Source organism: Salmo salar, chromosome 24, assembly GCF_965601325.2.
Source record: "Salmo salar chromosome 24, fSalSal1, whole genome shotgun sequence".
NCBI lineage: Eukaryota > Metazoa > Chordata > Actinopteri > Salmoniformes > Salmonidae > Salmo > Salmo salar.
Genome location: NC_138314.1, coordinates 18530261 through 18557500, shown reverse-complemented (window position 1 = coordinate 18557500; position 27240 = coordinate 18530261). Strand labels below are relative to the sequence as shown.

Genomic DNA, 27240 nt, shown 5'->3' with positions numbered 1-27240 from the left:
AGGTTTTTAAGGTTAGGGGCGGCAGGTAGCCTAATGGTTAGAGTGTTGGACTAGTAACTGAAAGGTTGCAAGATTGAATCCCTGAGCTGACAAGGTAAAAATCTGCCATTCTGCCCCTGCACAAGGAAGTTAACTCACTGTTCCTATTTGTTCTTAACTGACTTGCATAGTTAAAAAAAGGTTAGGTTTAGCATTATGGTGGGGTTAGGGAAAATTGGATTTTGGATGGGAATCAATCCACAAGGATAGCAATTCAAAACTCTGTGTGTGTGTGTGTGTGTGTGTGTGTGTGTGTGTGTGTGTGTGTGTGTGTGTGTGTGTGTGTGTGTGTGTGTGTGTGTGTGTGTGTGTGTAAGCTCGTCTTCGTGAGTCCTGACATGGCCTCCTAAGTCAACTAGGTGAACAAATAAAGGGAAAAGTAGAGACTACTTAGAGCCCAGGGCAGAGCACACAGCAGTCCTACTCAGCCATCACTACTGCCTCCAGCAGGGAGAGAGAGGTATGGAGGATGGGAGAGAAACATTTTTGATTGTGCAGAAGAGTATACGGTATAAGAGACTGACCAAACAAAAGGACCAAATGATGACAATGAAAATTAAAAACTTTAACTGACAGAATTGCAACCACAGCTCAACTCACTCAACACATCCCTGGAAACAGACTGTAAACTCCAGTGATGTGGGACATGAATGGAGTTCATTCCCATCACTTTCCCTCACATTCACTGACCAAAAAAACAATGCTTAGTTACAAAGGCCTGCACTAACAGTCACACACACACTCTGGCACACTGCTGACATGGAAAACTAAGAACCAAATATAACCTTGGACTGATAAATTGCTGTGCGAAACTTACAATCCCCTAAAAATAACTTATTGCATGTTTTTCACACTTACTAATCATAATTAAACCGACCTCCATCAAAATGCAGTAGCCTATAGATTAATAGAGTAGTTAGTCTATACTAGTGCAGTATCATACTCTGCATTGAACTGCATCAGTGTGGTCATCCTCTCTATGACTCTGCTGCGAGGGCCTCTAGGACCCAGGGGACCGCAGGACCTTGCATCATTACAATCCCCAATGTCATAAGGACTACCGGTATTATTAATGCTCTACACTCTATACTGTACATGCACAGACACAACTATGGCATGCAGATGTGCACAGCTAGGGACTAGCTAGCATGTTACAAATAAAAATATTACATCACTTCTACATTCAAATGCAAGGTGAAGCAGCTGAAAGACAGAGGGAGTGAATGGGGGAAGAGAAAGAGAGGATGGAGCAGAGGAAGAGTGGTGGGGAGGTAGGGGGAGCGAGAGGAAGGGAGAGAGGAGAGGGAGGGGTGGGTGTGTTCTAATAAACCCAGGTTCACCCATCTCAAATCTGCTGCTGCTATGTAGGAGAAGGATGATCCAGAGCCCTAAGGCCGGCCAGGCTGCAGCTGGACCCAAGCAGCACGGGATAAAGACAAAAGCCAGAGCGCACCGGAGCAATACAGACAGATGGATGGATACCTCCGAGGCATACGAGGTGGAGGAGATGGCAGGCTGAGTTTTTCCTTCGGGGTGGAGTGAGAGGAGTGTTGAGGCTGTCTCCTCCTGAGGCTGAGTTGTAGCTGCTGTACTGACCCTGGTTCAGTTTACCGAGGCAGCCCGAGTTGCAGAAGGAGTGGTCTGTCCCTGGCTCCAAGCAGCCCCGGCCCTTCATCCCCCTCTCTCTCTCTCTCTCTCCTCTCTGCTCTGCAGGCCTGGCGCTCCCCGAGAGCGACACTGCCCTGGGCCGCTACATCATCTGGCGCGGGGGGGGCGGAGGCAGCAGCGATTGTCCTTAATCAGCATTGCAGCGTACGCACACACACACACACACACACACACTGCTCAAACACACACATTCACACACACACGCCTGAACTCCCGCACACAAAGACAAGTGGAGTGAGGCAGGTGCTCCCCCTCTTGCATTCGTGTTTCCTCCCTCTCCTAGCGCTGGCTCTCTTCCTCTCTGAAAACCTCTCAAACCCAAAACACACACACTCACGCTGCGCAGACACTCACATCACAACAAATTCTCATCCACATGCTTTTCTCAATGCAGTGGAGCGAGTGGAAAGGAGAAAAGGAGGAAGGGAGCGAGAGAGGGAGCGAGAGAGCCTTCCCTGCTTGACTGCATAAGTCCGTTAGCACAGGGACAGCGCTTCACAGGTCACAGAACTACTGCCATGTGCAGGTGTGTGTGTGGGTGACGATGAGATAACCCCATGTGGAAACTACAGTCAAGGACATACAGTACCAGTCAAAAGTTTGGACACACCTACTCATTCAAGGGTTGTTCTTTATTTTTACTATTTTCTACATTGTAGAATAATAGTGAAGACATCACAACTATGAAATAACACATATATATATGTCAAACAATCTGCCACCGTTCACGTCCCTGTTATTTTCTCTGCCTCACTCCCTCGTCCAGCTTTCCCGAAGAGACAAAAAGCAGCTATCAGACCACTGCGCATTCCTCTAGAAAGGGCAAGGTCAATGCAGAGATGTGATAGCAGAGATATGACACTAGGTTTACTGTACGGCTACTCTCCTCGGCAGCATGGACTGCTCTGCTCCACACACAGCACAGTGTTTGGAAGGGAGGAGGTGATCATTTCGATACAGCTGCCAAGGGATTATGCAGTGTGCTGCATTCCCACTCCAAGGTGATCTTGACCACCGCACGGATTTCTCCCCCCTGTGCGTGTGTGTGTTTGTGCATGTGTGTGGGCACTTTGAAGAAGGGGAAGAGTCTCACTTACAGCGATGCACATGGATACACACACGTATCCCAACGATAACGTAACACACACGTTCCTTTACACCAGCTTGGCTGTCTTCTGATCATGGCCTCTTTAGCCCTCGAAGCCAATGTTGTCTCAGTCCAAATGAGCATCGCTAATGAGCATCGCTAATGAGCATCGCTAATGAGCATCGTTTTTTTATGGTGGTCGTTATCCACTTGAATTCTGCTCAAGCTGCTGCCTTTGGGAAGGAAGCACCATGACGATGTGTGTGTATTGACGGCAGCTCCATGAGATGTCATAATACTTTTATAAACAGTGCTTGTCAGGCCTCCCGCGTGGAGCAGTGGTCTAAGGCAGTGCTAGCTGTGCCACTAGAGATTCTGGGTTCGAGTCCAGGCTCTGTCGCAGCCGGCCGCGACCGAGAGACCCATGGGGCGACGCACAATTGGCCCAGCGTCGTCCGGGTTAGGGGAGGGTTTGGCCGGCTGGGATGTCGCGAACTAGCGACTCCAGTGGCGGGCCGGGCGCAGTTCACGCTGACACGGTCGCCAGGTGTACGGTGTTTCCTCCGACACATTAGTGCGGCTGGCTTCTGGGTTAAGTGGGCATTGTGTCAAGAAGCAGTGCGGCTTGGTTGGGTCGTGTTTCGGAGGACGCACGGCTCTCGACCGTCGCCTCTCCCGAGTCCGTACCGGAGTTGCAGCGATGAGACAAGACTGTAACTACCAATTGGATACCATGAAACAGGGGAAAAAAACTACAAAAAAAGTGCTTGTCTGTAAAATGGACAGTAAAATGCCATGACAGCAGGTTCCTGACTGAGACATGAAGATCTCTGGTGTTACTGGTACCTGTGCACATATGCAACAATCTGGATATTTTACACGCTGCTACATGTGCTGCTCTAAAGTAGACTTGTATTGTAGGGCATCATGGTAGAAAGTTGTATATCCTGAAGGTGTTTGGGAGAGGGGATGAAGGGACAGGGAGAGGGGGTATAGGGACATGGAGATGGAGAGGGAGACAGGGTACAGGGACATGGAGATGGACAGAGAGAGGGGGTGTAGGAACAGCGAGAGGGACAGGGAGAGGGGGTGCAGGAACAGGGAGAGGAAGAGTGGCTATAGGGACATGGAGATGGACAGGGAGAGGGGGTATAGGGACATGGAGATGGACAGGGGTTAGGGACAGGGAGATGGACAGGGAGAGGGGGTATAGGGACATGGAGATGGACAGGGAGAGGGGTATAGGGACAGGGAGATGGACAGGGAGAGGGGGTATAGGGACATGGACAGGGGGTATAGGGACATGGAGATGGACAGGGAGAGGGGTATAGGGACAGGGACAGGGGTATAGGGACAGGGACATGGACAGGGAGAGGGGTATAGGGACAGGGACAGGGAGAGTGGCTATAGGGACATGGAGATGGACAGGGAGAGGGGTATAGGGACAGGGAGATGGACAGGGAGAGGGGGTATAGGAACAGGGAGAGGGGGTATAGGGACATGGTATGGACAGGGAGAGGGGGTATAGGGACAGGGAGATGGACAGGGAGAGGGGGTATAGGGACAGGGAGATGGACAGGGAGAGTGGCTATAGGGACATGGAGATGGAGATGGAGAGGGGGTATAGGGACATGGAGATGGAGAGGGGGTATAGGGACATGGAGATGGAGAGGGGGTATAGGGACATGGAGATGGAGAGGGGGTATAGGGACATGGAGATGGAGAGGGGGTATAGGGACATGGAGATGGAGAGGGGGTATAGGGACATGGAGATGGAGAGGGGGTATAGGGACATGGAGATGGAGAGGGGGTATAGGGACATGGAGATGGAGAGGGGGTATAGGGACATGGAGATGGAGACAGGGTACAGGGACATGGAGATGGACAGAGAGAGGGGGTATAGGGACATGGAGATGGACAGGGAGAGGGGGTATAGGGACATGGAGATGGACAGGGAGAGGGGGTGTAGGAACAGGGAGAGTGGCTATAGGGACATGGAGATGGACAGGGAGAGGGGTGTAGAAATAGGGAGGGACAGGGAGTGTAGGAACAGGGAGAGTGGCTATAGGGACATGGAGATGGACAGGGAGAGGGGTGTAGAAATAGGGAGGGACAGGGAGTGTAGGAACAGGGAGAGTGGCTATAGGGACATGGAGATGGACAGGGAGAGGGGTGTAGAAATAGGGAGGGACAGGGAGTGTAGGAACAGGGAGAGTGGCTATAGGGACATGGAGATGGACAGGGAGAGGGGTGTAGAAATAGGGAGGGAGAGGGGGTGTAGGAACAGGGAGAGTGGCTATAGGGACATGGAGATGGACAGGGAGAGGGGTGTAGAAATAGGGAGGGAGAGGGGGTGTAGGAACAGGGAGAGTGGCTATAGGGACATGGAGATGGACAGGGAGAGGGGTGTAGAAATAGGGAGGGACAGGGAGTGTAGGAACAGGGAGAGTGGCTATAGGGACATGGAGATGGACAGGGAGAGGGGTGTAGAAATAGGGAGGGAGAGGGGGTGTAGGAACAGGGAGAGTGGCTATAGGGACATGGAGATGGACAGGGAGAGGGGTGTAGAAATAGGGAGGGACAGGGAGTGTAGGAACAGGGAGAGTGGCTATAGGGACATGGAGATGGACAGGGAGAGGGGTGTAGAAATAGGGAGGGACAGGGAGTGTAGGAACAGGGAGAGTGGCTATAGGGACATGGAGATGGACAGGGAGAGGGGTGTAGAAATAGGGAGGGACAGGGAGTGTAGGAACAGGGAGAGTGGCTATAGGGACATGGAGATGGACAGGGAGAGGGGTGTAGAAATAGGGAGGGAGAGGGGGTGTAGGAACAGGGAGAGTGGCTATAGGGACATGGAGATGGACAGGGAGAGGGGTGTAGAAATAGGGAGGGACAGGGAGTGTAGGAACAGGGAGAGTGGCTATAGGGACATGGAGATGGACAGGGAGAGGGGTGTAGAAATAGGGAGGGACAGGGAGTGTAGGAACAGGGAGAGTGGCTATAGGGACATGGAGATGGACAGGGAGAGGGGTGTAGGAACAGGGAGAGTGGCTATAGGGACATGGAGATGGACAGGGAGAGGGGTGTAGGAACAGGGAGAGTGGCTATAGGGACATGGAGATGGACAGGGAGAGGGGTGTAGAAATAGGGAGGGACAGGGAGTGTAGGAACAGGGAGAGTGGCTATAGGGACATGGAGATGGACAGGGAGAGGGGTGTAGGAACAGGGAGAGTGGCTATAGGGACATGGAGATGGACAGGGAGAGGGGTGTAGGAACAGGGAGAGTGGCTATAGGGACATGGAGATGGACAGGGAGAGGGGTGTAGAAATAGGGAGGGACAGGGAGTGTAGGAACAGGGATAGACAGATGGAGATGGGGACAGGGACAGCAGGGTTCTCCCCAGGATTTTTTTAACAAGGTGGTGCTGCTGAGAACACCTGTAACTGCCATTTCCTGCGATCTAGAACAAAATATACTATATTAAGGTGTGGTGCCTCGCCTTAAATGACAACAAATAAAGTTAAAAGTATACATTTTTTAAAACATGTACTTTGTTTTTACATAGTGGTGCAGCCAGTCCACAAGGTGGCGCAGCACCCCTCTTACATTCTATGGGGAGAACCCTGGACAGGGAGAGGGGTTATAGGGACAGAGAGGGGGGTTAGAGGGACAGGGAGAGGGAGAGGGGTTATAGGGACAGGGAGGGGGGTTAGAGGGACAGGGAGGGGGGTTAGAGGGACAGGGAGGGGGGTTAGAGGGACAGGGAGGGGGGTTAGAGGGACAGGGGTTATAGGGACAGGGGTTATAGGGACAGGGAGGGGGGGTTATAGGGACAGGGAGGGGGGGTTAGAGGGACAGGGAGGGGGGGTGTAGGGACAGGGAGGGGGGTGTAGGAACAGGGAGGGGGGGGTGTAGGAACAGGGAGGGGGGGTGTAGGAACAGGGAGGAGGGGTGTAGGAACAGGGAGGAGGGGTGTAGGAACAGGGAGGAGGGGTGTAGGGACAGGGACGAGGGGTGTAGGAACAGGGACGAGGGGTGTAGGAACAGGGAGGGGGGGTGTAGGAACAGGGAGGGGGGGTGTAGGGACAGGGAGGGGGGTGTAGGAACAGGGACGAGGGGTGTAGGAACAGGGACGAGGGGTGTAGGAACAGGGACGAGGGGTGTAGGAACAGGGAGGGAGGGTGTAGGAACAGGGAGGGGGGGTGTAGGAACAGGGAGGAGGGGTGTAGGAACAGGGAGGAGGGGTGTAGGAACAGGGAGGAGGGGTGTAGGGACAGGGAGGAGGGGTGTAGGAACAGGGACGAGGGGTGTAGGAACAGGGAGGGGGGGTGTAGGAACAGGGAGGGGGGGTGTAGGGACAGGGAGGGGGGTGTAGGAACAGGGACGAGGGGTGTAGGAACAGGGACGAGGGGTGTAGGAACAGGGACGAGGGGTGTAGGAACAGGGAGGGGGGGTGTAGGAACAGGGAGGAGGGGTGTAGGAACAGGGACGAGGGGTGTAGGAACAGGGACGAGGGGTGTAGGAACAGGGAGGGGGGGTGTAGGAACAGGGAGGAGGGGTGTAGGAACAGGGAGGGGGGGTGTAGGAACAGGGAGGGGGGGTGTAGGAACAGGGAGGAGGGGTGTAGGAACAGGGAGGGGGGGTGTAGGAACAGGGAGGAGGGTTGTAGGAACAGGGAGGAGGGGTGTAGGAACAGGGACGAGGGGTGTAGGAACAGGGAGGGGGGGTGTAGGAACAGGGAGGGGGGGTGTAGGAACAGGGAGGAGGGGTGTAGGAACAGGGAGGGGGGGTGTAGGAACAGGGAGGGGGGGTGTAGGAACAGGGAGGAGGGGTGTAGGAACAGGGAGGAGGGGTGTAGGAACAGGGAGGAGGGGTGTAGGAACAGGGACGAGGGGTGTAGGAACAGGGACGAGGGGTGTAGGAACAGGGAGGGGGGGTGTAGGAACAGGGAGGGGGGGTGTAGGAACAGGGAGGAGGGGTGTAGGAACAGGGAGGGGGGGTGTAGGAACAGGGAGGAGGGTTGTAGGAACAGGGAGGAGGGGTGTAGGAACAGGGAGGAGGGGTGTAGGAACAGGGAGGAGGGGTGTAGGAACAGGGAGGGGGGGTGTAGGAACAGGGAGGAGGGGTGTAGGAACAGGGAGGAGGGGTGTAGGAACAGGGAGGAGGGTTGTAGGAACAGGGAGGGGGGGTGTAGGAACAGGGAGGAGGGGTGTAGGAACAGGGAGGGGGGGTGTAGGGACAGGGAGGAGGGGTGTAGGAACAGGGAGGGGGGGTGTAGGAACAGGGAGGGGGGGTGTAGGAACAGGGAGGGGGGGTGTAGGAACAGGGAGAATTCACACACAAATGCATATAGTATGCATTTGCACACATTTGCTTGGCCACAGTGCCAGAAATTCTGCAGCCACATTTCAAATAGCCTAAAGTGAGAAAAGAGGAGCTGTGAACACAGAGCTGTAATAGTGTCAGCGAGAGATCAGATGGTGCTGTTGGGTGCTGGTGGCTCTCAGTGTGCTGGGGGGGAAAGTGTGTTCTGGTGTGCAGAACGCACATGTCCTGAGGCTTGTACCACGAGGACAGGGAGGAAAGCCCGCTACCTCCATTAACATCACACTTGACCTTAATAATGAACGATCTCCTTTAAACAGAGGGTTACAATGCAAAGCTATAGCTGAAATTGGTTCCACTGGTGTGTGTCTGTGGATGTGTGAGATAACGCCACAGTACCAATGGTCTCTGAATGTCATGCATGATGCATCGTCACTACAGTAGGATCCAGCGGACAGAATAAGCAGAAGCACACACACTGTGTATCAACTCAACCAACCCTGTGATCAATCTCTTTAGTCAGGTCACTTATAGGTTATTATAAACTGGGTGGTTCGAGCACTCAATGCTGATTGGCTGGCAGCCATGGTATATCAGACCGTATACATTTATTTTTACTGCTCTAATTACGTTGGTAACCAGTTTATAATGGCAATAAGTCACCTTGGGGGTTTGAGGTATATGGCCAATATACCATGGCTAAGGGTTGTGTCCAGGCACTCCGCATTGCGTCGTGCTTAAGAATAGCCCTTAGCCGTGGTATATTGGCCATATACCACACCCCCTCATGCCTTATTGCTTAAATAGACAGCAGCCTACACACTGCAACGAAATAACATAATTAGGCTTTATTATCACTGTTGTCATACTGCATTACCCTACTGTTAGCCTACTGTAAACACATCCAGTCCAATGGGGTGTAGCTAGGGTTGCAAAGGTGGAAACTTTGAAAGTTTACCAGTAAATTACCAGAATTTTGGTATCTTTCAAGGATTTTATGTAATCTATCACAAGACATCTAGTGGTCGTTTGAGGTACTTCAGTTTATCACAGGTGTCTGTAATTATCTCAGGCTTTCTCTCTGGCCATATCACATGTAACGTCTAGGAAATAATTCAATAAGAGGATTTTAAAATAAAAAATAGAATGACAAAGCTGTAAAACATTATCTTAAATATAAACCATCAATTTAGGGAATACCATTGGTGTTTAATATGAGGGTTTCAGCATGAAATATATATATTTGTTTTATTTTACTATGTCAATATGTATTTGTTGTCAATGTTTTGTCGTCAAGCTGGTGGCAGTTGAATACTATAAAATGAATACTATATATGAATGTTTTATTAAAGTATAAATGACCAAGGTTACGATAGATTGCCATAGATTTTCTGTTAATTACCAAAATTACTGAAGATTCTGGTAACTTTGGTAAATGACCTGTAGCCCTATTCACCCCGCCAGAACCCTGGTGATGTAAACCAGACAAGAGAGCAGAGAACACAGCATTCTAGATCAGTCGGTCTGAAACACAGACTAACCAAAGTGAGGACGTTTAAACTTTGTTAAATAACATTCTCATTAGCCCAATTACTGCGTTTGGAAATAAAACCCAGACATTTCTCCTCACAGCCCCAATCAAATCAAATACTTGGTGCTCATTAGTTTTAGACCCACCTAAGTGTCTCAGTTCAAAGGGGTTAACATTTTTCCTCCGAGAAAAAGGGAGCAATGTTTTAACAAGAAATGTGCAATTATGGAGGAAACTTTCTGTGGGCGATGGCCAATTTTAAAGAGGACAGTAGTTATGGTGGTGGCAGCCAAAGGAACATTTTTGCATTTAAAAAAAAAAATTCTTTATGTTCTTTTTTCAATTGATGCTGACCAAGAAGTAATGCCTCCTACTATAAATGAAATGACCGCCATGATTACCTCTGAAATACGATCTCCATTCCTCCTGCCCTATTGGCTGATCTCCTCCTATGGCGATAATAAGCCAGTCATCACAAGGACGTTGAGGATCTTTAATTAACCATAGTGTTGGAGCAGAGAGTGACTGCTTCCTGCCTGAGCCTGGCGCCGTTTTATTGCAGGGTGGAATGTATCGACTTGATGATCTGGCAATTACAGGCTGACACAACACTTCATATTTATGCCCCTTGCAGCACATCGCAAATACAGCTGCCAGTCAATACACTGGAGCCATGAGTCATCCCAGCTAGCAACTACTGAATATGCATAGCACACACACACACTCAAACACAGAAACACACAAGCAGCATACTGAGAAACACACAAGCACACGCAGCATACTGAGAAACACACAAGCACACGCAGCATACTGAGAAACACACAAGCCCATGCAGCATACTGAGAAACACACAAGCCCACGCAGCATACTGAGAAACACACAAGCCCACGCAGCATACTGAGAAACACACAAGCCCACGCAGCATACTGAGAAACACACAAGCCCACGCAGCATACTGAGAAACACACAAGCCCACGCAGCATACTGAGAAACACACAAGCCCACGCAGCATACTGAGAAACACACAAGCCCACGCAGCATACTGAGAAACACACAAGCCCACGCAGCATACTGAGAAACACACAAGCACACACAGCATACTGAGAAACACACAAGCACACACAGCATACTGAGAAAAATGTTGGCTACAATGACTACAGGAAGTAGGACAGTTAGCAGAAAGGACTATGGGAATGCGAGGAGAGGTGACAGAAAGAAAGACAGAACAGGTCCTTGTCTACACTGTCAGCCTGGTGCCAGGTTTTCCCTCTTCTGGTGAGGGGGAAGGAAAGCAGACCTTATGAAGCTGCTTTCAGCTGTGTCCTAATGGCACCCTATTCCCTACATAGTGCACAACTTTTGTCCAAAGCCAATGGGCCCTGGTCAAAAGTAGCGCACTATATAGGAAACGGGGTGCCATTTGAAGGTGCTGTTCCCATCAGTATCAAACCCCTCCATGGCCCCCAGCCCCAGAATGCCAGCCTTGGCACAACACCCAACTGGCATAGCTGATCGTCAGCCAGCCAAACAGAGAATCACTGAGTAACTTAAAGCAAATAACTAACTGGCAGGATAGGCAACTGTCTGATCTTACTGAACATGAGAATACACAAGACCAAGACAGACTTCAACATCAGGGAACTGAAACATTATGATGCGTCTTAAATCACAGAGATAGACAGACAGTCAGAGCCCCCAACCCATACAAACTCCCACCCCTGCCCCCGTCCCCCGTCCCCCGCCTCCGTCTCCCTGTCCCGTCCCCCTGTCAGATGGGCCAACTGATGCCAGGATGGCTGCCAGGTGGGTCAGGGTAAGCTGCCTGCTCCAAGCCCTGCCACTGGCCTGCCATGCTAATGAGGGACCGGGCAGGGGGGACTGTAGTAGATGACAGGATGAAAAGTCAAGGGGAATAAATGTGAACTGGACCGGTAAACTCGCTCATATCTGCAGCACAGCACTCAAAATGTGTTATTTTATAAAGAAAAGCTGTTAAACTCTAGGCAATTTCACATAACCGCACTTACCAAACGAGACTATAATTTTCACATGGACATTACATACACGCAAGTACACACACGGACCTTTTTCCCCTATCAGCCGCACTCCCTTCTCATCATCCATTTGAGCGTGGCAGTGAACTGCCACAGTGAACTGCCACAGTGAACTGCCCGTGCGCACTGATTAAAGCATGTACAGTTCCAGTGTGTAACACATGCTCCTAGGCTGCTGAGGGGAGGGGGGGGGGGGGGTAATCAGCTGCAGATGACAACTGATCTAGATAAACCACGGGACAGCAATCCAATTAGGAAGGAAACCGGAGCAAATCAAAATACCCCAAAACAACAGCTGTCTGTCATCAACCAAAGTTAAAGGAGTTTAGAAGTTTAACTGTTTTAAGAGAAAAAAACACTTCTTCCCTCTGTGTTCCCACCAGAAACTGAGAATCCTCTTCTCCAAGGTGAATAAGTATATATGTGTGTGTGTGTGTGTGTGTGTGTGTGTGTGTGTGTGTGTGTGTGTGTGTGTGTGTGTTTTGGCTGGGTCACAAAACCCTCATTCTGCATCCCAATGGATTTGTCTTTCATGCAGCAGCATACAGATCCTCATTGGACACCCTCAATCCATACAGAAGACACTAATCCCAGTACAGAAAAGCCCCACACAATATCACCAGTGTACTGAATGCTGTAACGTTACTGTGCCTAAACAAAGTACACACATTGTTCCCTGGCAGTTTGTGCAGTGATTAACATAGTTACCGAAGCCATTAAACCATAGACTGGTTGTGGTTGTCTTATTCAGTAAGACACAGAACGCACAATGCTTAGATAACATTGCCTGCCCCCCCCCCCCCCCCCAATGCACATCCGTGTAAAATGGAACGGGAACAGAGAGAGCCGTACAGTGGCTCTGGTATTTATGAGTATTGCTCCAGCCCTGTGCCTACGTGATATGGGAGGGACTGGAATGCCATCATTGTCCAGTCCAGACAGCTCTTTCCCCTGATGGGGCATATTTAAAGACCATTCAAACCACTGGTGCTAAATATCTGGGACACTGTCTGCCCTGTGTCACCTCTGAATGGGATAGGAAAGAGAGAGAGCGAGAGAGAGAGAGAGAGAGAGAGCGAGAGGGGTGAAAACAGAGATATTGAGCAAGAGAGGGAAAGAGAAGTACTGTATTTGAAAGAATGCAAGTGGGAGAAAGAGCAGAGGGTGAGAGAAAGATGGAAGTGTCGATAGACTGGAAAGAGGGGAGGGTTGGAGAGAGAAAAATGGAGAGAGGTCAGGGAGGTGGTGATGGAGAGAGAGATGGGAGAGAGAGAGGTCAGGGAGGAGGTGATAGAGAGAGAGAGAGAGAGAGTGGGAGAGAGAGAGGTCAGGGAGGAGGTGATAGAGAGAGAGAGAGAGAGAGAGAGAGAGAGAGAGAGAGAGAGAGAGAGAGAGAGAGAGAGAGGGGGGGGGGGGGGGGTTGGCATGTCAGTGCAGTGGGTCCGGGAGTTCTGTGCTTTCATCTGGGGAATGTGTTGGTTCAGAAAGGTCAGACTCAGTATGTGACAGCACAGCTTCAAACTCACAGACAGACACCCTCCCTACAGCACAGAGACAACTGAGAACAGGAAAAGACGAAGAGAAAGAGGGGGGGTGAGGTGTGGTGGCGAGGCATGCAGTTGTCCCAAGAGATCAGTTAAAACAGGGAGGCCACTATTCCAGCATACAAAACACCCACGTCTCCAAGCATGGATCCACACGCATGCCTGTTTGTGTGTCTCTGCCCAAGCCTACAAACCTAAAACTAAACGGATTAGACACAACATAATCATACTGATACACTCACACACACACTGAAATAAACCACTGAGCTACAAAATGGAGCACAATACACACAACAAACACACGATATTGATCAAATGTATATTAATTGTTCTTCTCTCATTTACATACACACACACACACACAAGCTAGCACATAACGTTCTGAGAACCATATGTTTCTTAGAGCTTGATGAGAGCATGGTTGTCCTATGGTTATTTTGCATACAACCTTCCCACAACATTCTGGGAATGGTGCAGGATGCCCAGATAGCACATAACGTTCTGAGAACCATATGTTTCTTAGGTGGGAATTTTAGCACTTCAGCATAACATTTCCTACAGGTTTCCTCATGGTTCTATTTAAATTCATGTTCTCAGAATGTTCAGAGAACGTTAAGAAACAACATTCTTCTGGGGGAATTTCAGTACTTCAGCATAACATTTTCTGCAGGTTTCCTCGTGGTTCTATTTAAAGTCATGTTCTCAGATCATTAAGAAAACGTCCCATAAGAACCACAAGAAAAGATTATTAACGTTCAAAGAACGTTCTAAGAATGTTATTTAAATACATAAACATTCCCTTCTCAGCGTCAACAAAACTCTCTATCCTCTTGTTAAGTGTGTTCAGGTGTGTTTGCAGTTCCCACTAATTGGCCACACCTGATCTTAATGAGTGCTTGTTTCCTTTGAAATGGGGTCTGTTTAAATGGACTAAAATGAACAGCGCAGTGGACTAATTCTGCAGTGGACAGTGGACTAATTCCATGGAAAGAGAACAGAAGATCATAGGTTTGAACCTCACTGACGCTGTGCTACAATGTGTTTGCATGATTAATGCCAAAGCAAGTGTCCTATCTGTGCTTGGAGTTCAAAACAGTTCAACTAAGCTAGCAGTGATATTAGATGTCTTATTGAAACATGTTTTCAGAATGTTAATAAAACTTTCAGGGAACTATAGTAAAACGTTCTCACAATCTTCCTGCAACCTAAAAATGTACGTTCCCATACAGGCAAAAATGTTCAGTTCTGTTCTCAGAATGTAAAAAAAAAAAAATTCTGTTTTACGGGTCAGGAAACGTATGGCTTTGTTCCCAGAACCAATGGGATACGAACAACGTACGTTCCCACAGCTTCCAAGGAGACAAACATGCTAGCTGGTACTAGGGCTGGGAATTGCCAGGGACCTCACAATATGTTATTATCACAATACTTATGTGCCGATTCAATATGTTTTGCGATCTCACGATTCTATGTATTGCATTTCGATACTGCGATACGACATTCCAAACGTATTGTTCCCCATGTCTGCTGCAGACGGACAAGAGAGAGCCATGAGAAAACTAGCTTTGATCAGTCATAGGAATAAAAGTGTTAAAAGCATGTTGTCTCACCATTTAAAAAGATGGAGAACAAGCTAAGCATTTCACTGCATCTTTTCTAGCTGTTGTAAACTGTGTATGTGAGGAATACACTTTGATTTGATTTGTAAGGAAGACTACTGGAGTTTTGGCGCAGGTACAGCAACTAGTCTTTCAACATCTTAACAAAAACATCTGGCAGCAGAACTCAGGTTCATCCGTTTTTAGTATGTGAATGAAGCCTGTGCATGTTGAGACAGTTGAATAGCAGTAGTACTCAGCACTCTCACACAAATGAACAACTAACCCCAACTATTCCTCAAGCCTTTATCCCTCTGAGCATGAGTTGAACAGAGAGAAAGCTATACTTACTCACAGGTTTAAATGTGCTTGAATTCCTGCTCTTGCCCTTTTCTGTGTCCAGTCCAGTCCATGTGGGAGAAAGGAATTCTTTAGGAATGGGATAATTGGGAAGATGTACGGAGCATGAGTTGGAAAAGGCATAAGAAGATGATTCCATTCAGGACAGAGCCCCTCGGAGTGAGATTCCCAGTAAACCACTTACTGAGAAAGAACGAGAGTGGGAGAGAGAGAGAGAGAGAGAGAGAGAGCGCAAACAAGAGAAACAGAGGGAGGGCGGGAGCGAGCAAGCGAGAGTGAAAGAGCGAATGTGGGGAAAGAAAGCAGGGAGACGGTCGGGGAGAGGAGACCGGGGAGGGAGTGAAGAGAGAGAGGGAGGGGTAAAGCAGAGGGAACCAGTAAGGCATGTTCCAACAGCCTTTCCTAATCAATCCCAATACTGATCCCTTCGATACGCTCTAAGTTTCAGGACCATGGACAGAGAATTACCATACACTTCTACCCACCCACCCAGCCTCCTCCGAGATGAAAGCAAGAAGGGAGAAAGAGGGAAGGATGTAGCCTACTGTACTGTGGTGCGAGGGAGGGAGGGAGGGAGCATAGAGATGGTGGGACTGTGTGAAGGGGGGTGGCGTGGATGGATGCTTCCCATCTCATGGGACCGTTCTAACAGACAAGGGGTGTAGATAAACAGCGGTGTGGACAGTGATAGCCATGGGAGGTAGGGACAGAGTCATCTCATAAAGCTGAGTTCAGCCACCAGCTTCAATACAGCCATCAATCACTCACTAACTCCACCAGCTTACATTCCTCACACACACACACCAGCAACTGCAAAAAACAAATGCTCACACACATCACCAACTGCAAAAACATATCACACACAACAGCAGCAGCACCACAGCCTATTCACATACAGAAGATTTGTGTCCAGTATTGATCGACATAGCGTATCGACATAGTGTATCGAGCATCTCTGTTTAGCCAGTCAGATCAATGCATGGCCATGGCCTTCACTGTGATCCACTGAGAGGCACATAACTCTGTTCCCACATTGACCTGGACAGAGCACACATGGAGGGAGAGGGTGCGATCCAAATGGCTACCCTATTTGCAATATAGTATACTATTGTTTTACCAGAGAACTATATGGGAACTATAGGGAATAAGGTGCCATTTGGGAGGCATCCATGGAGGAAGAGCCTCCTCTGTGTGTCTGCCACCTGACTGTTCCTGTTCCTCTCCACCTAAACCAGGCCAATCGATTGTCTCCTCCTGGCAGCTCCTCCATTAGTCTAATACAGCAACTCTAATCCAGCAGTGAGGAGAGGACTGAAGGAGCTGCATGGAAAGACACAGGAAGGAAGGCACCTGGCCAGGAGCTGCTCTGATGTCACAGCTCTGCTCGGAATTTCCATTTAACACAGTATTATACCATGTATTTAATCAATAAGGCCTGAGGGGGTGTGGTATATGGCCAATATACCACGGCTAAGGGCTGTTCTTATTCACGACGCAATGCAGAGTGCCTGGACACTGTATACTGGCCATATACCACAAACCCCCGAGGTGCCTTTATTGCCATTATAAACTGGTTACCAACGTAATTAGAGCAGTACAAATAAAATGTTTTGTCATACCGTGGTATACGGTCTGATATACCACGGCTGTCAGGCCAATCAGGATTCAGGGCTCGAAACCACCCAGTTTATAATACAGCAATATTCCATTTACTATGATTCACTGCCCACTGCTGTACTGCCCAATTTCTCCTAGACGTTTTATTTAACCTGGTTTTAATTTTTTTTACTACACATTTTCTTTACTGTATTTCTCATTGAATTCATATTGGTTAACCAACCAAGTGAGAAATGCATTGAGTTGGGCTGTATGAGGAGAAACACTGTCCCCTGCTGGCTGCTTACATAACACAGATTTATTAGCTGTAACAGCCAGTTGTAGAGGATTAGTGCTGTTCACCCACGGCAAACATGACTCCGCTAATGAAGAAAGAGCAGCAGCTCTGTCACTAATTACAGATTAATCAAGTGGAAAAGACGAATTGACTTCAGTTAAATTGACTTCAGTTAGGAGCTACTGTGGTCCTGTGAGTCTGTCCATGATCACAGCTCAATGGTATATGGATCCACACACAGTATTGGAGGTAGGCGTGTGTGTGTGTGTGTGTGTGGTGGTGGTGTGTGTGTTGTGGTGTGTGTTTGTGTGGTGTGTGTTTGTGTGGTGTGTTTAAGCATTAGCTCCTTCCCTCTCAGGAGATTGGCAGGAGATGGAGAGGAGGTGACAAACAGCAGCACTGGGAGATAGAGAGAGGTGGTGTGTGAAGGAAGAAAACATACCTGCCCTGTATATTCAAACACACAACATAACGTTGTTAGAGCACCTAATGACATAATACTTTCACCTGTCACGTCTTGAATTTACCGTTGATAAACAACTCTCTCTTTCTAAAGCACACGGTTACTCATCCACACACTGAATTAGTACATTTACTCTTCCATGGTTGTGTGTCTCTCTGGCCCTCAGGTCTTTGTGTTAACTCATCCTTCTAGAGGCAGTGAGGCGTATGGGAGCTGGGGAGAGAACTATCCAAACACGCACACACGCTTACACAAACACACGCTGCACGCTTACACAAACACACACACACGCTGCACACTTACACAAACACACCGCTGCACGCTTACACAAACACACACACGCTGCACATTTACAAACACACACACGTTGCACACTTACACAAACACACACGCTGCACGCTTACACAAACACACGCTGCACGCTTACACAAACACGCACACACACTGCACGCTCACACAAACACGCACACACGCTGCACGCTTACACAAACACACACACGTTGCACGCTTCCACAAACCAGTTACTTTTTTATATAAGTATTACCACCAGTAGTGGACTTACCATTATGCAGAAGAGGCCTCAGATCATCAAGTGGACTCGTGAGTTGGGCATAAAATACATTTCTTTATACTCATAATATGTTTTTATATAATGTCTCCGCTTAAGGCTTCCCCATACTCCACTTTCTTGTGATATGATTGGAAACGTGACAATTGAAATGAAGCTGCAGCATTGAGGCAGAGAAAGAAAGAATATTCTATGTTGTGTGTTTGAATATACAGGGCAGGTGTTTGAATATACAGGGCAGGTATGTTTTCACACACACACACACACTGCTGTAGGTTGACCTGGATCTGATGCTGTCTGGCCAAAAAGAGTATGGCATGTAAGACAGAGGAGTGTTTTCTCTCGCTCAGATGCTTCCTCTGGTGGGCTTGTTTCAGTCACTTGAATATTGAAGGAAAGTTGGCGGGTGCAAAGTGCACTGTTCGGGTGCTGGAATTATTTTTAATGAACGTGCAAAGGTAACTTTGTTTTTTAAGTGATTTGTTTGACACTCAGATGAAAATATGACTGGTTGTGTTCATGGCTCATTTAAAGGTAAGGGGAGGTATTATTGTTCCATTAGTAATAGCCCATATTAGGAGGCTTTTTTACATTTTAAAGCTTACATTCCTCCATGAGGCTACTTATCGTTATTATCGATATTAGTCAATAAATGGTCGGTATCGATAATTTACGGTTTATCGTCCCAGCTCTACTGCATAGTCCCCCTGAGGAGATAAACATCTACCATACTCAACAATATCCCATTTAGTGCTATGAAGGGCTCCCTTCACCTACTGACCCTGGCCCTCTCCTCAGTACTGGTTCACTATGAATTTCCTGAGTCTGAGTGGGCATCTGGCTAACTGTCTAGCACACTGCTCTTCTAAAAGGAAAGGCTGTCTCAAGGACATTATAAAAGCTCAACACAAACTGATCCACACCCCCATCTCGCCTCCCTCTGTATCAATCTATCCCAGGGTAGAGTGGATCAACATAAATCTAGCCAACTCCATTGTCTCTGTATCTCTATATTTTTTTTTTTTATAACAGTATTTTTATTGGAGTTTTACAATTTTCACCCATATTAAGAGATACAACAAGGACAAGGCAAAAAAAAACAGCACTCACTTACACATATCCGTATGTATGTATGTACGCACGTACACACACACACACACACACACACACACACACACACACACACACACACACACACACACACACACACACACACACACACACACACACACACACACACACCATTTCCCTCTCCCCGCTTCTCTCACCCCATCCCCCCCATTGCGTCTCTCAATACATACATTTAATCAAACATAAACAGAAATAAAAAAATACAAAATAAAACTAAACAAAAAATAAAAAAATAAAAGCTCAGTTTAAACCAAGAAGTTGAGTTCCCCACATGGACCGTACAGGGTAATTCTGAAATACATAGATCACCATTCTAAGAGAATCCTCGCAGCATAATAGCTGACACTTCAGGTTCTAGGTAATTTAGGTAAGGTTCCCATACTTTGTAGAACTGATCTGTCTTAGAATGCAATGTACATGTCAGATATTCCAGCGGCACCCATTCAAACAGTATCTTATGCCAATCTTTAATAGAGGGAACCTTATCACTAATCCACTGTAAAAGTATGTTTTTCCTTGCTGCGAAGGTGAGGATGTTGTAAAGCCTCCTCTTACCCACAGAAGTTACATGCCTACTAGGGAGACCTAACAGTAGAGAGACTGGGTCCAATTCTAGATCGACCCCTAGGATCTTTTCAATTTCTTGCAGAACAACAGACCAATATCTTTGTATTTTGGTACATGACCATAAACAATGTGTTAGGGTGCCTGTATCAGTTTTACATTTAAGACACTGAGGAGAGGTGGAAGAGGGGCTAAAAGCATGTTTGCGATTTGGGGATATATGCAATCTGTGTATTATTCTTAATTGAATTGCTCTAGTACGATTACATATAGATATTGTTTTTGCATATTTCCAAATGTACTCCCACATCTCTTCGTCAATAGTAACAGACAGTTCTTTCTCCCACACTTGTTTCACCCTCTGTGTATCGACAGCGGAAAAGGACCTTAAAGCATCATAAAACAGACTTACAGACATTTTCTTTTGTGGGAAAAAAAGCATTCTTTCAATGACAGACATATCAGGGTTGCCAATTAAGGTGGTGCTCTTCAGAATATAATGTCTTACTTGTAGGAAACGGAAAAAGTCCTGCTTTGGGAGTTGATATTTCTCGACCATCTGCTCAAATGACAATAAAATCTTATCCGCAAATAAGTCATTTAGTCTGCGTATGCCCTTATTAAGCCAAACGTTAAAGCCAGCATCCAGCAATCCTGGGGCAAAATCTGGGTTGTTAAGAATTGGGGTAAGAGCAGAGGTTAGTTTGGACCTTCCCAGGAAACGTTGAACTGACCTCCATACTTTGAGTGTGTTAAGTGTAATGGGGTTGTTACAATGATCTTTTACAGACTTGAAACTTGTGAAAAACAGAAGATCCTGTAAAGGGTATTTTGAAAGAGAAGTCTCAATGTCTAACCAAATAGAGGGGTCATCGTTTGTGATCCAGTCTGAAATATAACATAGGTGGGCACACCACTGATAGAACCTGATATTGGGCAGATCCAAGGCACCCATAGAACTTGGCAGCTGCAATATTGCCATCTTAAGTCTTGGCTTGCGTTTACTCCATATAAAGGAACTTAGCCATCCATTTACATCCTTTATTACCTTATTGGAGAGTAATACTGGGATCATTTGGATTGGGTAGAGTAGCCTAGGTAAAATGTTCATTTTCAAGAGGGATATTCTACCAAACCATGAAATCGGAAGAGAGTTCCAGCGCTCCAGATCCTGTCTTATTGTGTCAAACAAGGGAACAAAATTGGCTTTGTACATTTGTTGGAATTTTGGAGTTACAGATATACCCAGATACGTAAAACCTGAGGGAGACCATTTAAAAGGGAAGGGGGGAGAAGTATTAGGTACAGAGTGAAGGTTACCAAGTGGCATAGCCTCCGATTCAGTTAGGTTAATCTTGTAGCCTGAGAAGTCGCTGAATAACTCAATAATATTAATAAGAGATGTGATTGAAGTCTCGGGATTAGAAATGAATATCAGGACATCATCAGCATACAAGCTTATTTTATGGTGAACATCACCAATGAGCAGCCCCTGTATAGCAGGCGTTACCCTGATGGCCTCGGCCAGTGGTTCCATAACAAGTGCGAATAGGAGGGGGGACAAAGGACAGCCCTGTCTGGTACCTCTGTGTATAGGGAAGCTATTTGACCGTAGTCCATTAGTAAGGACAGCAGCCTGAGGATCGTCATATAAAACTTTCACCCATTTTATAAAGTTGTCCCCCAGACCAAATTTATTTAGAGCAAAGAATAGGTAAGACCACTCCACACGATCAAATGCTTTCTCAGCATCTAGGGAGAGCACAAGACCATCCATAGCACTTCGTTGGTAGACTTCAATTACATTAAGAAGCCGTCTGACATTGTTACATGACCTACGTCCCTTAATGAAGCCAGTTTGGTCTCCTTTCACAATTAGTGGCAGTGAGTCCTCTAATCTTGTGGCTAGAATTTTAGAAAACAATTTTCTATCCACATTCAGAAGGGAATTTGGTCTGTACGAGGAACTAGACTGTTGGCTTCTCACAGCGTTTGGGGGAGCTGGTCATTTGAAAATGAGTGGTTAAACATATCACGCAATGGCTCAAGGATCAGGCCATGGAATTCTTTATAGAACTCACTACAAAACCCGTCCGGTCCTGGGGCCTTACCATTTTGCAGATTCTTAATTGCGGACATTATCTCTTCCTCAGTAATAGGAGCATTAAGGAGAGACCTCTGTTCTTCGGAGATAGTAGGGAGCGCAATCTTAGAAAAGAAGTTCTCCATTAACTTGGGTGCGTCATTTGGCAGTTCTGAGGCATAAAGATTTGCATAGAATTTCTTAAATGAGTCATTTATCAATTTATTTTCATATAAATGATTGCCATCAGAATCAGTAATAGCCGCAATTGACTGTGAGTCAGCTCTCTTTTTAGCTAGGTACGCCAAGTACTTTCCTGGCTTATAGCCATGTTCATATAGCTTTTGCTTGACAAATCTCATTTTCTTTTCAGCGTCCTGTGTTAGGAGGGAGTCCAACGTTGATCTAATGACTGATATTTCCTTTAATAGGGCAGGAGTGGGAGTTTCAATGTAGTCCTTCTCTTTAGTTCCTAATTCACCCTCTAGTGTTTTTTGCTTTTCACGCTTTTTCCGCCTCTTAGTGGCTGCGTATGACATAATCAGACCCCTGGCGTACGCTTTACAGGTTTCCCAAAGGAGTGAGGGGTTATCTGTTGATTGAGAGTTAATAGAGAAAAATGCTTTAAACTCTGTAATAAAATAAGATGTGAATGTATGGTCTTTAAGAATGGTTGTATTCAACCTCCAGTGTCTTGACTGATTGAATGCCCCGTTGAGTTTTATGTCCAGGATCACCTCCGCATGATCAGATATGACTATGCTTCCTACCCTAGCGGATAAAACCGACTGCAGTGACGTCCTGGGCATAAAAAAGTAATCTATTCTAGTCTGACATCCATGAGGTGCAGAGAAAAAAGTGAACTCTCTGTTGGAGGGATGAAAAGCTCTCCAAACATCAGCATACCCCAAATCGTCACAAATAGCTGTAAGTGACTTAGCTTGAGGAGAGAGTGAGGCTATACCACTGGGAAGCTTATCAATAAGGGGGTTCAACAAACAATTAAAATCTCCTCCAACCACTGCAGTGTCTGAGTTTAATTCTGAAAAGTCTAGAAATACCTTAGTGAGGAAGTCAGGGGGGTGGGCAGGGGGGAAGTAAATATTCATTATGGAAATGCTCTGCCCTTGTAAAGTACCATTAATTATAACAAAGCGACCCAATTTATCTTTCACACACTTCAAGACCTTAAGTGGTAGGTTCTTTTTCACAAGAATTGCTACACCTCTACTTCTGGATGTAAATGATGAGAAAAACACTTGACCAAACCCCCCTTGTTGTAATTTCAGATGCTCCTTATCATTCAAATGAGTTTCTTGTAATAGGGCAATATCAATATTTTATTTTTTCAAAAAGGACAGTACCTTCTTCCTTTTAATGGGGTTATGGCTCCCTCTAATGTTCCATGTACATACACGTAGTCTGTTACATGCCATTGCGCTTTGACCATTCAATATCCAGACTGAATCCTACTGTAAAAATGGGGTGGTACCTTTTTCCATGTGTTGAACTCTCCTCTATCTCACTGAGCGTAAACAAACGATATGAACCCTGAACTCGAACTATACTAAACCCAAAAATTAAACATGAAAAGATCCAAAAGGGGGTTTTCCCACTAGCTAACATGCAGGGGATTTCAACTTTCCAATGTAGACTCTTAAGTCCGCATTGCCACTCAATAGCCTCATCCTTTATATATGTGGAAATTAAAATCAATAGAAGAAGATTGAGGCTCTTCCACCTAAAACCAAGCCTGGGCACCAATATAGGTTCACACATCTCTCAGTCTGAGCTACGGCGGCAGTTACTTTAGCAAGAAAAATAATAACGATACGAATGTTACTGAACAGGAGCGCATGAGAACTTACACCACTGTTTCATGATCAGATTAAAAATAAAATAAGACGTTATCCAATGCTGCGGAGGTGCAGCTTAAGGTTATTTACCCGAGAGAGTCAATAAACGCAGCAGCCTCTTCAGATGTGTAGAGTTTTTTAGGCGATCCGTTGACCATAATCTTCAATGTGGCCGGGTACAGCAGTGCGTAGTCGATCTTCATTCTCTTGAGTCGAGCCTTCACCTCATCAAACGCCTTGCGCCTTCGTACAACCGCTGTGGAATAATCATTGAAGAATGAGACCTTTGGACCTTTACGTTGACTACCGTCAGAACCGATGTTTCTAGCCGCATCCATGACGTGCTGCTTGTCGGTAAAGTTGTGGAACTTTATAACCACTGGTCGTGGGCGCTGATTGGGACCGGGTATCGGTGCTTGAGAGCGATGTGCTCTGTCTAGCTTCACCCGACCAGCCTTAGTGTCCATTTGTAGGTAGCCAGGGATCCATTCCTCAAAAGATTTTACTGAACGTGTCCCTTCTGAATTTTCCGGGAATCCCACAACACGTATATTGCATCTGCGTCCTCGATTATCCAAGTCGTCAATGTGCTCCGCCATTTCGCGCACCTGTTACTCAAGTGCTTTTATCTTAGTGTCCATGGATGTAGTTGAAGTTTCCACAGTAGCAATTCTTCCTTCCGCCTCATCAACACGTTTGACAACCCTCTGTAGTTCAGCTGAATGGCCTGCTATTGCTTCCAGGACCGTTCCTATCTTAACATCGATCACTTTAGTAATGTTATCCGTCATCCTTTTAATCACCAGGTCCATTGTGCCTGGATCCGCAATGTTGTTAGATTCGCTAACGTTAGCTAGCTCCTCCTGCACATCTACACGGATGGCGGTTTTGGTCGACTTCTTAGTAGCTCTGTTGGGCATGTTGTCGGAGATTTTTTAGAAATAGTCGCCAAGACTCATTGTAGGGTAACTTATTTAGCCAATTCTACCACTTTTTCAAGCTAGGAGATTAATGTAAGAATATAAATTTACGAATACCGCGTGAGCTCGCTGAAACACCGTGTTCTCTCTACGGCGCCATTTTGTTCCCCGTGTCTCTATATTTCAATCAAGTACTTTTTAAAATGTATTTAACCAGGTAGGCCAGTTGAGAACAAGTTCTCATTTACAACTGTGACCTGGCCGAGATAAAGCAAAGCAGTGCGCCAGGCTTCACTGAATGACAACAGAGACAGAATTTAATCTGGAATATTATTGAATAGTTTGGGGTAGGCCTCGTCTCCCAGGAATGCCCCTCAGAACCAGATGACAGGTTGCCCTATGCTAGGCAGCTGGCATCAAAACCCTCCCGCTGGGAGAACGAGGATCCAATGACGGGCTTTCAGTTGGTGGGGAGGTGGAAGGTCGTTGGAAGACTGTTGCTACAAAACAGCAAGTGAGAGACACAAGGTTTGAGTTGACATATAAATACTCTCCTAGATTCATGCCCATTGGTTGAAAGAAAGGGACGTGTTTATTGCACGAGTGAGCCTGTAGGTTAATCAACAAGCGTGGTGGAATTGCCTTAGTGTGCAATGCTCATAGGCTGAAGTTAATAGGTGATTGACATTCCGCATGTTTGTAAGACTTGATGCTATGCTGATGAGGTAACATTGACACTTCCATATAAATACCTGCCATGCTGATGAGGTAACATTAAAACCACTACCATGGATACCTGCTCTACTAATGAGGTAACACTATACACTACTAGGCTTGGGCGGTAACCAGATTGTCAAACCGACCTTGTGTCATACCAGGATATTCAGTAATACCGGCACTGAACACAAGGGGCGCTATTTTCAAACCCCACTGAGCCTTTGTAATCTGAAGGATAGTCATGCTAACAAGTACATGTAAAATCCCATAGAGAATCCTAACTAAATGCTAATGAGCGCATTGCTAACATTTGACACAGTCTCTGACCTAAAGTATTTGCATGATAGATATCCCAGCTCATAAAGTTATACAAGTAACTAAAAAAATGCTACTCAGTTTGCTGCATACACAACGATATTAGAGAGCAAGGCTCTTGATCCAGGAGGGGATTCTCTGCGTTTACCAAGCTAAACTTGATTTTGGAAGAAGCTAACCATTTAGCTAGATAGCTAACTAGCTACTAAATTAGCAAACCAATGCACTACTGCAGAGCATTTAGCACATTTTAAACAGTTAATAGTTATAAGATATCTAGCTGGCAAACATTTAGTTGTGAATTCCAAACTGTAACTAGATTGCCTGGCGCGTGCTGCACAACAGTGAGTGTCTTTCAAGGCTCAGGTCTCTCAACGTTGTGTGCTTGTAAACAAACACCAAGTGACTGGGGACTACAGGTAATCTTCATAATGAAACATTATGTGACAGGGGAAATGAAGAAGGCAATCTTCTTTATCTCCTAAGGTATTGCACAGGTTGACTGCAGGCATTTACTTAAAAAGTAGCTATAAATACCCAAATGTAAAAAAAAAATGATCTTCAAATAAATAGTTTCAACAGCATTGAAAAACTATCCCGGGGCTATTTCAAAATTCCCCAGTATACGGTATACCGCCCATGCGTAAACATTACCCTATAAATACCGGCTATGCTGATGAGTTATTATTATAAACACTACTATATAAATACTATGCTGATGAGTTATTATTATAAACACTACTATATAAATACTATGCTGGTGAGTTGTTATTATTATAAACACTACTATATAAATACTATGCTGATTAGTTATTATTATAAACACTACTATATAAATACTATGCTGATTAGTTATTATTATAAACACTACTATATAAATACTATGCTGATGAGTTATTATTATAAACACTACTTTATAAATACTATGCTGATGAGTTATTATAATAAACACTACTTTATAAATACTATGCTGATGAGTTATTATAATAAACACTACTTTATAAATACTATGCTGATGAGTTATTATAATAAACACTACTATATAAATGTTATGCTGATGAGTTATTATAAACACTACTTTATAAATGCTATGCTGATGAGTTGTTATTATAAACACTACTTTATAAATACTATGCTGATGAGTTATTATTATAAACACTACTATATAAATACTATGCTGATGAGTTATTATTATAAACACTACTATATAAATGTTATGCTGATGAGTTATTATTATAAACACTACTATATAAATGTTATGCTGATGAGTTATTATTATAAACACTACTATATAAATGTTATGCTGATGAGTTATTATTATAAACACTACTTTCTAAATACTATGCTGATGAGTTATTATTACAAACACTACTATATAAATACTATGCGGATGAGTTATTATTACAAACACTACTATATAAATACTATGCTGATGAGTTATTATAATAAACACTACTTTATAAATACTATGCTGATGAGTTATTATAATAAACACTACTTTATAAATACTATGCTGATGAGT

General features: G+C 45.8%; 1 protein-coding gene across 2 annotated transcripts in view; it reads right to left on the bottom strand.

Annotated features, from left to right (window-relative positions):
* Nucleotides 1-27240, bottom strand: part of LOC106585250 (oxysterol-binding protein 2) — a 160406-nt gene that overhangs the window by 116132 nt on the left and 17034 nt on the right. Inside the window, exon 1 of one of the 2 annotated variants that reach the window (XM_045706696.2) lies at nucleotides 15199-15529. The exons of the other annotated variant lie outside the window; for it this stretch is intronic. Coding sequence (XP_045562652.2) covers nucleotides 15199-15346 — 148 coding nt within the window. The 5' untranslated portion in view covers nucleotides 15347-15529. Of the gene's footprint in view, nucleotides 1-15198; nucleotides 15530-27240 lie in introns of those variants that run through there. 2 annotated transcript variants of the gene reach the window in all.